At 35.8% G+C, this 13195-nt stretch overlaps 1 protein-coding gene across 1 annotated transcript in view; it reads left to right on the top strand.

Moving 5' to 3' along the window:
* Nucleotides 1–9083, top strand: part of LOC306853544 (monocarboxylate transporter 8-like) — a 43432-nt gene extending 34349 nt beyond the window's left edge. Inside the window, exons 6-7 of the mRNA XM_079391040.1 lie at nt 2093–2332; nt 4606–9083. Coding sequence (XP_079247166.1) covers nt 2093–2313 — 221 coding nt within the window. The 3' untranslated portion in view covers nt 2314–2332; nt 4606–9083. The remainder of the gene's footprint in view (nt 1–2092; nt 2333–4605) is intronic.
* The last annotated feature ends 4112 nt before the right edge of the window (nt 9084–13195 follow it).

Raw genomic sequence — 13195 nt, forward strand, 5'->3', positions numbered from 1 at the left:
CAAAAAAGTGCACACACACACACACACACACGTGAACAACTCGCAATGTTTTTTTAAAAAGCATTTTCTTTTAATTATTATTTTGTTTTTACACACACACACACACACACACACACACACACACACACACACGCACACACACACGCACACAGACGCACACACACACACACAAAACTTGTAGATAAATATGTTGAAAACATAATTTAATCAGCCAGCATGCTGATCTTGGCCATGTTCCCCATATAAGTCTCACACACATACAACAGACTAAGTGTTTTTCCAGTTTCTGGTAGGGTGGACAGGAATGAGATTTAATTCGAAGGCTAGATTCCAAGGTCTCCCTGTGAGCACATTTAGTTTGGACTCTTTAAATGCTCTTGTTCAGCGACGGTCTCCATATGTTTCCAGTTCCGCAGCCTCGTTTTGAAGAATTAGGACCCACCAGAACATCTGCTCCATCTGTACTGCAATAAATTAATCTTATACTTTCAGGTCTCAAGGTTCATTTACAGAATACTGGTGTTACCTGTCTGAACTCTGGATCGGTTTCAGGAACGCAGAGTCTTCATTCGAGAACATGATGCATCATTTGTAGGATCTATTTTCAAAGCGTTGCCTTCACAGTGGGGGCATTACAACTAGGTTTGGATTGGCTGTCACATACTGTTATTTCACATACTTGTAACCGCGATCTGACTTTGAAATGTTTATTTAAGTTTCAAGTGATCTTATATCTTTTGTATAGGAGGCTGGGGAGCATCTTACCAAAGTCTTCAAAGTCTAAATAGCTCATAGTTGTTTCGCTTCAGATGTGTTCCAGACTGCAAGCCTCATTGAGATTCCTAGAGAAGGATTTTGAAACAGAGAGCATTTGAAGATTAATGTGGCCATCCTGTGGGAGTCTCCATTGAATTGGATTAGTTCCATTCTTTAGTCTTTTTATTTAAAGTCAATATGAAATCACAACATACTCCATTTCATCCAGGTCTTATTGAGAACAATGAGTGTATGTTATTCAATAGTAAATCTTTTGTTTTTTTTATTGTATTTTTTTTTCTTTTTCACACACACACACACACACACACACACACACTCTGTATGATTTATAAGTGTTTTGAAAAGTGGGGACATGGGTCAATGTCCTGAAAAGTCACCTTCACCTTGTAATACCTGTGTCATACCTGTGTCATTATACAAATGTATGTCCTCATTTGTCACAAAAACGCGCACACACACACACGTTTGTTTCTGTGAATTGTGGGGACTTTCCATAGACTACTATTACTTTTATACTGACCAAACAATATTTTCTATCCCCTAACCCAACCCTAAACCTACCCCTTACAGAAAACCCGTTTGCATTGTTACACTTTCAGATAAACATAATTTTCTATTTCAATATTTCTTTCCCCTCGTGGGGACCAACATGTCCCTACAATGTCAAAACTTTCAGGTTTATGCCACAATGTACCATAAACAAGTATACACACACACACACACACACACGTTGGTTTTTGTGGTTTATAGGGACTCGCCATAGGCGTAATGGTTGTTATACTGAACAAACTGTGTGTGCTATTGCCCTACACCAACCCTACACCTAAACTTAGCCCTCACAGGAGACTTTGTGCATTTTTAGATTTTCAAAAAAACACCATTTAGTATGTTTTTTAAGCCTTTTGAATTACGGGGACATAGGCAGTGTCCTCATAAACCACCTTCATATTGTAATACCTCTGTCATACCCATGTCATTATACAAATTTGTGTCCTCATAAACCACATAAACATGCACACACACACGCACACACACACACACACACACACACACAAACATACACAACAAGTGACAAAAGTGTCTGACTCTGATGTGCAAGAGATAAATAAAAAAAATCATATAACAAGATTAAGAAATCAACGCACATATGATGCAAAAAAAAAAAACCTCTTCAAGCTGAACTTCAGTGCCTGCACTTTTCCCTCATTGACTATTCTTTTTCACTTGGAAATACATCATGCTGCAGAAATGAACTGCGTTTTTAATGCTGTTTCATCTCTCAGATGTTCTTTCTCTGTCTTGTCTTCTTTCTCAGGACTTCTTCATGACTATTTTGGAAACTACCATGTGGCGTTTTATCTGGCTGGTGTTCCTCCGATAGTGGGGGGTATTGTGATGTTTTTTGTACCTCTGGTGCACCAGCGCGTGCAAAGACGACGAAAAGAGGACAACGACCCCAGCATGGACAAGATGTTGAAGAACTGCTCTAATGGAGACATGCTGCCTGGATACACTGACATGGAGACACATATATGAAGCCCACAGCCACACAAAGGTAGATTATGTTACATAATTATAGTATTTTATAGTATACCGTAGTATAGTAGTAGTTTATTTGTTTAACATTTAAGTTTAATTTTTAAACTTATTTCTGGGTTTTGAATCCCATATTTTTAACGCAGTCTTAAACTTTTGGGCTCCAGTGTATAGAAAAAATATAAAATTAATTCACGCGTAGAAATTTTTATGGTTTGTAATTTTTGCTTTTTGACAAATATATAGGCGAAAAGTATAGTATATACAGTGCCGCCCACTAATATTGGCACCCTTGGTAAATATGAGCAAAGACGGCTGTGAAAACAAATCTGCATTGTTTATCCTTTTGATCTTTCATTCAAACAATTTACAAAATTCTAACCTTTCATTGAAGTAAAACAATAGAAAGTGTGGGGAAAATCTCATTATGAAATAAATGTTTTCTCTAGTTCACGTTGGCCACAATTATTGGCACCCAATTATTGCAACGTCCTTTTCCCAAGATAACAGTTTTCTTCTATAGAGTCTGATGAGTTTGGAGAACACCTGACAAGAGTTCAGAGACCATTCCTTCATCCAGAATATCTCCAGATCCTTCAGAATACCAGCTCCACGTTGGTGCTTCTTCTCTTCAGTTCACCCCACTCATTTTCTACAGGGTTCAGATCAGGGAACTGAGATAGCCATGGCAGAAGCTTCATTTTGTGCTCAGTGACACAATTTTTGTGTTGATTTCGATATTTGTTTTTGATCATTGTCTTGATGGAAGGTCCAAACACGGCCCATTATAAGATTTCTTACAGAGGCAGTCAGGTTTAGATTTTTTATCTGTTGGTATTTGATAGAATCCATGATGCCATGCATCTGAACAAGATGCAGGACCTCCAGCAGAAAAACAGGCCCAAAACATTAAAGATCCAGCAGTATATTTAAATATATGAGTCGTGTCTGATAACTGAAAATGCTGGAGTTTGTTTTTGGATGAGCCAGGAGTTTTTTTCTTGAAACCCATTTGAATGTGATGATGTAGGGGCTTTCTGACCCCAAGACTCAACTATTTTCTGCAATTCTCCAGCTGTGATCGTTGGAGAGTCTTTGGCCACTCAAACTCTCCTCCTCACCGTGCATTAGGACGATATAGACACACATCCTCTTCCAGGCAGATTTGTAACATTTTTAGTTGATTGGCACCACTTAATTATTGCCCTGATGGTGGAAATGGGGATTTTCAATGATTTAGCTGTTTTCTTCAGCCACTTTCTTAATTTGTGAAGCTCAACAATCTTGTTCTGTACATCAGAAGTATAGGTTTTACTCCGTGTGATGGATGATTAAGGGAATTTGGCCTTTGTGTTCCTCATATTTATAATCCTATGGAACAGGAAGTCATGGCTGGACAATTTCAGTCACCCTGGTGTGCTACAAAATGTAAATATGAATGAATATACTTCAGAGATATTTTACTCATTAGAATTTCTAGGGGTGCCAATAATTGTGGCCAACATGCATTGGAGAAAAACATTTATTTCATAATGTGAGCTTCCCCCCACTTTCAATTTTGTATATATATATATATATATATATATCAGAATCAGAATCAGAATGAGCTTTATTGGCCAAGTATGTTTACACATACGGGGAATTTGTTATAGTGACAGAAACTCCACAGTGCAACAGAGAAACAGCAACAGGACAGGACACAGATAATAAAGAATAATACAAATATCCAAATAGTCAATGTACAAAACAGCAAAAGCACAATATGTAATATAGAGTAGACAATTATGTGTGTGCAGGTCTGATAGGTCTGATATATAACTGATATATACTGTATATATATATATATATATATAAAACACCATTTAGTATATTTTTTAAGCCTTTTGAATTACGGGGACATAGGCAGTGTCCTCATAAACCACCTTCATATTGTAATACCTCTGTCATACCCATGTCATTATACAAATTTGTGTACTCATAAACCACATAAACATGCACACACACACACACACACACACACACAGTCTCTGTATGCAGTCTCTGTATAGGCCCCAGGATATAGACAAAAAATGCTAAATACAGTTTCATGCATACTTTGACATTTTTATGGCTTGAGACTTTCTCTTTTCTCTCGCAAAAAAGTTTTGGAACCTGACTGTGGACATCTAGGATTACATTTCTGTCATCTAGTATAGATAAAGTGTTACTCAAGCTTAATATTTGATGTGTGACATGAAAAACTGGCAAACCAGCTGAGTACATGACATCTGTTGTTTCTCTGTCTTTCTGCAGGGATTCATCTCACCAGCACTGCTTGTGGCGTGTGTACGTGAGTGTGTGTCAAGATAATGTGTGATTTATTTCCTCTTTGCTTGCCTCTAATCAAACTCGAGGTCTCAAGGCTTTTCCCCCTGCTCGTTTGCTGTTCTGGAGAGGAGATGTGATCATCCATCAAGAGCCCAAACCCTCCTTCAGTGGCCCACGCTGCCATTTCCACTGGCTCCCGAGTGATTGAACAAGTTCTGCATGCAGATTTGGGTGAAATCCCCTCCTGCTCGTGTTTCTCACGAGAATCTGAATGCAGAGCTCAGGTAGTGCTGGAGCCAGCAGTTAAATTAGGAAAGCAAACGTTTTAGCACCTTTATTAAGGAAACTTTAATTTGATGTGAGAGAGTAGCATTTCCAGCACAGAGAAAAGTGCTCTTTTCATTAAGCTTGATAGTTTATTGTCTAGATTATGCAAATGAGATTTGTAAGCTTTAGATGTTTTCATAATGCGATTTAAAAAAAAAAAATCCTCCATAGACTTGCTTGGAATTGATTTCGGAAACTTTTATGAGACAAATCCGTCTTTCTTCGGGCACTTTCTGCTACCGACTTTGATAACCTCAGCCGTGATTTCTTATCATAACGTACAGCAGCCATGCATCGCTTATGAATTATGTAGAAATTAAAACTAAACGAGGAATAATTTTTATGAATTTTAAAAAAAGCTAATCCTCTGTCCTTAATAATATCCGCTAAATTTAGTTCAGTAATCAGCTATGCATAAGGAGTTCACAAACTGTGCCATGACCATTGAGACAGATGAAAACTAAAGGATCAATATTTAAAATAAATAGAAATTATATTTTGCATGAATATATTTTTTTTTGCTTTTTGGTTTTATAACAATATGCACATTTCCACCAAATTTATATAATGCGAAAACAATCTTGCTCATCATCACAATACAGTAATTAAAGAAATCAAATCCAGACACATAAATCAGTATAAAATACCACAATGTAAAAAAAATCAAAGCTGTAAATTAAACTTTATTGGAGACGTTTTTACAAGAAAATATTATTTCAGTCTTAATTTCACAATTAATTCATTGTGTTACTCGTTGCAAAGAATTATTTGTGAAATTTACTAGCAATTTTTCTACAGCTTTTATTTCAGTCCGCCATTTATGCAAAATATAATTTCTTAGTTTTGGTGTAAAATATGACCTAGATATTTCTTGACAATTTTCTTGAGATCCACTCAAGGACAAAATCACTACATTATCTATTTTTTTTTTTTTAAATCTATATATGTATTTTTTTCCACATTTGACTCCCATTTATTGTATTTTTTAAAGAAATTATATTTTGGTTATATGTGTTGTGTTTCGTTTGTTATATTAAAAACAAATCCGGCATTTGGAATCGAGCTGAATGGACTTACGAAGACAATCAATGCGTGATCTGAACTGAATGACGACACTATGAAAAATGTCACATCTGTGATTCTGTTTAAGAATGGAAAGCAACATAGTAGTATTACACAAAGTGGGCCATGTTTATGAGTATTAATCAATTACTATGTGACATCTGAAGCTGTGTTTATTCTTTTTGATAATTTGTGTTTTTGTATCGGTCGATTATACTAGCATGTCTCACGTGTTTTAGTGAGAGCAGCTTTTCCTGAGTCTCTTCCAAAAACTAGTGAGCTGAAACAATTCAGCCAAGAGAAATATTTATGATACATTAAAAATAGCTCAGTTTGCTTACAAAATAGACTATTTTAGCCTACATTTGTGTGTGCATGCTTATTAGAGTGACTTAGCAACATGCTGACATCTAACTATTGAAATCAATTACTATTTGCCTATGTAGAGCGTTTGTGAAGTTAGGATGCTAATTCATGCCGTAGAAATCAAGGCAACTCACTAGTATTTGGAACAGAGCTGTAGTTTCTCTCTGCACTTTCATCTGCTTATTTGTCAACTATTTCCCAGAAGCCCTTTAACCACCAGTTTCTGTCATGTTGTCATGGAGACATGTCCATATGAGCTAATTAACGTTGTTTCTGGTACATTCTCCTCAGAACTCATTAGATGCCCTGTTTGAAAAACAAAATATGGTCACGATCTTAACCAAACTGCCTCAACCGACCCCGTCCTGCAGGTTTAACCAGGAGACGGCGCTTTTACACTAAAGCAACTAGACCACAAGACACCTCTTCAGATTTTAAGACTGTGTGATGATCTTATGTGGTGACTAAAGATGCTTGTTTTAGAAGAATCGATGTCTTTATAGGAAAAAGACAAAATCACGCATACCTCAGACGCCTGTTTTATGGTTTCATGCTGATAAATATTAGACCCTGGTGCACTTAGTCATATTGATTTGCCTCCTACAGTGGTTTGTCCTGATTCATGGACTGCCGTGCGAATCTTTGAGCCTCAAAGCCATGGTTCCTGTTGTTTATGTCTCTCTACCTGATCTGCATGTGATTATTGGTGTTCATTACATAAAGCAGGCCCTGCAAATGAATCCTCATCCAAATGGATCATCCTTCCTTAAGAGTTTTGGCCGTGCCATTTCTGACTGAGAGTGATGTTTATATGCGTGAGGGACAAAGAATGAGAGAGACAGACACATTCAGATACTTAGAAACTCAGGGAGTGCAGATGTTTTTCATTTTTCATCACCCGCCTGCATATTATTGCATGCTGGATTCATAAATCTGTTATATAACAATTTTATCTATAATTTTAATGATAAAGGCATTAGAGTCTGAATAGGTGAACTGGGTGAATCTCAAGAGAAAACACACACACACACACACACACACACACACACACACATATATATATATATATATATATATATATATATATATATTAGTGCTGTCAAACGATTAATCACATCCAAAATAAAAGTATTTGTTCACATTTACATAATATATATATGTGTGTACTTTGTATATTTATTATGTTTGTATAAAGTATATATATATATATATATATAATAAATATACACAGTACACATATGTAAACAAAATCTTTTATTTTGGATGCGATTAATCGCGATTAATCATTTGACAGCACTAATATATATACGTGTGTGTGTGTATGCATTGTGATATGATCAACAACATTAAAATCTGCATAAAGGCAGTAATACAACTAATATGTACATCTAATAACTTTTCACATTACATTAATGAGATGTTTTTTTGCATTACAGTAATAATAATAGTGCAGGAAAATGCTCAATTTATGAAAATATCATAAGTGAGTAAAATTCACACTAATTTCAGATGTTTTTGTCATAGATACAGACTCCTGCAGTCTGACTCACGCCACTTGTGTCTTCCACTAATAATTTTGTCTAGTTTCTGCCAAATTTGCCTGTCTGTCTCTCTCGTCTTTTATTCTGGTTTTGCTTTTAATTATTAAAAGTCAGGGCAAAATTCACCCTATTTTAATTTGACTTTGCATTTTACACTTTTGGCTTTAGGGATAACTCTTTTTTTTTTTTTTTTTAACCTTGCCCAACCACTTCTTTCTGATATGTAAATCTACTTATAATTCAATCAATTACTTAAAAAAAAAATATATATATATCCTGTTTCATTCACTGATCTCACTCTCAACTATTTCACAATGGTTGTTTTCCTACTAAAATAACTTTTTCTTACCTCACATCACTGCCTTTTTGTCCCGTCCACTTGCTGCGTTTTTTTTCCGAAATGCAGTTCAATTTAAAGGCCAGGTAATACACTTTATTTATCTGTTTGTGTTCCTGCATATTGCATAAGGAATATAATCTAGGGGACGCAATAAACTTAATTTTTCTGTAAATGTTGAACTGGTGCGTAAACATAGTAAAGGTCTCTTTAGCTTTTGGATCAATACTTTAGACCGCTCTCTGCCCTTTCTGATGTACCATGTGCCTGCACACAAAATACTCTAAACTACATTTCCACCAGGCTTCTCAATTATATCGTTTACAGTTGTCAACACAACAAAAACTGTACTTATGTTTAAGTACATTTCTCATATATATGCATACACACAAAGTTGACCTCTAGGGGTCGGTGGATGGGTCAAGTGCTTTGACCTCTTGTGTCTGGAGAGTGTCCGTCCCACCTGGTGCTTACATGTACTATAGTGACACATGCTGTAAAGCCTGATAACAGGCCATAGGGCTTCAATTAACAGTCATTTCTCATTCTAAACTACCATAACAGGTCAGTAAAGTCAGTCATGAAAGCGTCTCTTTGTGTTTCTCTATCTTATTCAACTGTTCTCACTTTACACAACTGTAGCACTTGTTTTCTGAACCGCAATCTTCATCCTCCTCATCATCGTCATGAAATATTAGCGATTTTAAAGGATTATTGATGCTGAGCTGCTAGAAATGTGTAATTTTGTGTTTATGTGAAAAGTATTTTTTGATCCTGTAATAAATGTAATTTTTTTGTTTTCTATTCAACCAACAATAAACATATTACACACCAATTGTTACTCCAAATTGTCTTTTTGTCAATATTTGCTCTCAGTTTGATGGCGACTGATGATTGTTAATATATTAAATTGAATTTAGTTAGAAACCAGACCTCTCAGTAAAAACCAAACGGATGAAAAAGTCTATTTATGTCCTGAATGTCAAGAGAAGTGAATTATGACTTGTTATCATAGTTTTGTTTATTTTGAACAGTCCTTTCTGCTCTGAGACCTGGTGAGTAAACTAACATACACATCAGAGCTGTTTAAAGTGTGTTGAAGGGCATGTTTTTGTTCTTACTGTGCTGCAGTGTCAGCTAAACTTAGTGGAAAGAAATGGAAACCTTCCATGTACTTACAGTACTTGTGTATTATTCATAGAGTTCTATTCTTGAACAGGATTTACCACTTTTTTATCTTATAATCTAGTTACATAACTGTACACGGCACCTAAATATGTGCTTCATGAGGCCTACCTTCACAAGGACCAGCTAAAAAAGGGGAAATTAAAATGATTATTGGAATAGGCAGTTAAAACAGGAAAATTCTGATATTAAATAGAACAATGTTATTTACCTTTCAAATAATAAAAGTGTTGATCAAAAAAAGGCTTCATTCACATTTCATTTCACTTCACATTTCAGCCTAATAAATGAATAAAGGTCTGAAATTTTTCTAGCAAAAACACTTGCGCCATTGCGCCGGGTGTATGATAGGGCCCTTAAAGTGTTTTAGATAACTTAACTTTAGATAACATAAAATGCAGATTCCATCTCTGACAGCAGGGGGCGCTCATGAAAAAGCAGTAATACTGCAGCCTTGGAATTATAAGGTTCTATCTGCATTCTGAGCAGTTTTGAGATATTGAGCTTCAACGATTTTGCATTACATAGACTTCTGTAGATAGACTCCTTTTTGTTTTGTTAAAAAAAAAAAAAATGCATACAGCTTAAGAAACATCACATAATGTAAAAAGTTGTCACAGAATAAGAATATAACTCCATTTTGACAATAATATCAGATAGAACCTTATAAATCCAAGGCGACAATATGTATAACCCACAAGAAGATGTGGTTGAAAGTGAATTAGCCCTTATTTCGGCTAATAAGGAAGGACAGAACGGAGTTTTTAGTGCTTATTAAACTGTTAGTATGCGCTAACTAATGGCTGACATTAAGTAATTTTGAAACAAACATACAAACTATTTATTTATTAGTGCAGTAATACTGCCAAGCAACACACATAGTGGCACAGTAAAACTGAATCTAAGGGTGAACAAAAAAATATTTAATATTTAATATCCTAATGATTTTTGTCGATAATCGATCATTTTGACCCATACAATGTATTGTTGGCTATTTATTTTTATATTTGCTACAAATATACCCGTGCTACTTATGAATGGTTTTGTGGTCCAGGGTCACAAATAAACTTAAGATTAGTTTGAAATGAAGTTACAGATGTTTCTTCTGTAGGTGAGGACCGGAGGCGCGGAGGTGTAATGGCACCACTGAACCTCCAGAGGGCGCTCGCTGTCTGTAAATTCAACATCACTTTTAGCCGCTGCTCATCTTTCAGTGGTTAGGATTTACACGACGTCGGAACTGAATGTTTCCTAAATAATACAAGTTTTGCCTCAGGCCTGTAAGCAGCCACCTGAACCTTACAGAAACACGCTCAACCACGCAATACCGTATCAATCAATAAAAGTTAATAACAAAGCCGTATAATAAATAAGACAAGCTTTGTGTTTCAATTTAAATTCGACTGTATTGTAGTTATTCCAGAATGATGAAACCCATCCAGCAGTCACACTCATGTGTTGCGTGCTGACAGAGTAAAATGATGTAATGCTAATGAATTCATTCCTAACACATATGGTCAGTATTATGATGTATATAAGCCACTGAGTGGATTTCCACATGAAGAGCAAACCACATTAGCTACCCCTGAATCTACATTTAGTCATTTAGTCTGCAATGAACTTCACTATTACAGCCCTCTGTGTCATGCACTGCTACTCAGTTCTTCCTCTTTTATAATCGTGGTGTCTTCATATCTTCTTAAGAAAGAAAAACTCTTTCAAAGTTTCACAATTTCAGTGTAACGTTATATGTTTATCTTACCGTGGAAAGTGAGTCCACTTTTAACTTCTTTAACAGTTTGTCACTTAACACTAATCTGATTTTTAATTGAAACATAATACAATACACTAATGTGATCTCTGCACACACACACACACACACACACACACACACACACACACACACACACACACACACACACACACACACACATTTCATTACAGAAGCACAAGAGATCAATTTACATGCCAGTAAGGTTTACGCTCATTTAGTCAACCTTTCACATAAAGTTATAGTTATTTAAGATTATTTATATTACGATTTTAAATGATTGCAATTTTTTAAATGGGGCCCCTTAAACCGGAAGTGCCTCCGGTAGGCTCGCTAGGAAAAAATAGCAGGTAACAGATGACAGGATTGCAATTGTAAAGAGATGAAGTGTGTAAGACATCAAATCACCATCTGCCTTTTTAAATGTGTTACTTAGAGCGTTTGTGCCCACGGATTCACTTTGACTACTGAAACAGCACCAAAACCCATTTATATGCCTATGCTGGAGTATGTCGGTAGGAAAAAGTAGTAACAGTGTTATTTAATCTATTACTGACGGCAGATTTACTCACAGTTAAATAATTGAGTCATGTTTCTTCCGTTCCAGTGATGCTGGTGAGGCATGAAGAATGACATGAGTCCCGCTGTCAGAATGAGCAACATGTGCTGCCCTACGGGATCAGTGAAGAGTAAAGCAGATGCTGCCATCTCCACAGAAAAGGTAGGCTTAAAGGGATAGTTCAGCTAAAGATGACAGTTCTTCTCAAACTGCCAAACTCGTAACACCTTCGTTCATCCGTGCAACACAAATTAAGATGGAATCCGAGAGCTGTAACTACCATATGCAAGGCCCAGAAAGGTAGTAAGGACATCATTAAAGTGGTCCATATGACCTCAGTGGTTCAGCTGTAATTTTACGAAGCTACGACAATACTTTTTGTGCACAAAGAAAACAAAAATAACGACTTTATTCAACATCTATCTATCTATCTATCTATCTATCTATCTATCTATCTATCTATCTATCTATCTATCTATCTATCTATCTATCTATCTATCTATCTATCTATCTATCTATCTATCCTAGCGACATGCTAATAACTTGTCAATCATACTAGCAACATGCTAATAGCATGCTAATCATGCTAGAAACATGCTAACGAGCATGCTAGTAACTTGTTAGTCATGCTAGCAACATGTTAATCACTTGCTAATCATGCTAGTAGCATGCTAATCATGCTAGCGACATGCTAAACACGGTAGAAACATGCTAGTGACATGCTAGTTACTTGTTAATCATGCTAGCAACATCGCAATCATCATTTCTGACAGACTGTATTGCCTTTAAAACATTCAAACTTTAAGCTTTTAAAACTACTTTAAACTTCAAACTATTTCTGACTGCAAACCATCAAACTTAAAACTTTTTTAAACTTCTTAAACTTTTCAAACTTTTTCAAACTTTCTGGTCCGGCTTTCTCAAGCCAACTTAAAGTTTGTCTCGACAAACTTTTTTATCTAGTTTATTATTATTATAAAACAAAAACACATCCAATCAACTAGAATAATTTTATGTAATAACAACAGACTATAATGTACTATAAAAAAATAGCATTTTAAAAAAGAATATTTAAATGTATAGGCCTATTGAAAATTCTAAAAATAAGCATTCTAAGGCCCCGTTTACACTAGTGCGATTTTGTTTTAAAACGCATTACTTTTGCAAGGGTTACGCCTATCGTTTACACTACTCCAGTGTTTTCGAGATTGAAAATGGAGACTTTTGAAAACGCTGCAGACCCCGTTTTAGTTTGAAAACTCCGGGGTTGCATTTCAGTGTAAACGGAGCAAAACGGAGACTTTTGAAAACGATGGCGTGGCTGCCCACATTCGCTCTGAGTATCCTTGATGACCATCTAAACAATAACTTCATGCTCGTTACTGCATGAACAGTCATGTGACTTGCGTTTTCGGTTGTGTAGTGTA

This window comes from Barbus barbus, assembly GCF_936440315.1.
Source record: "Barbus barbus genome assembly, chromosome: 33".
NCBI lineage: Eukaryota > Metazoa > Chordata > Actinopteri > Cypriniformes > Cyprinidae > Barbus > Barbus barbus.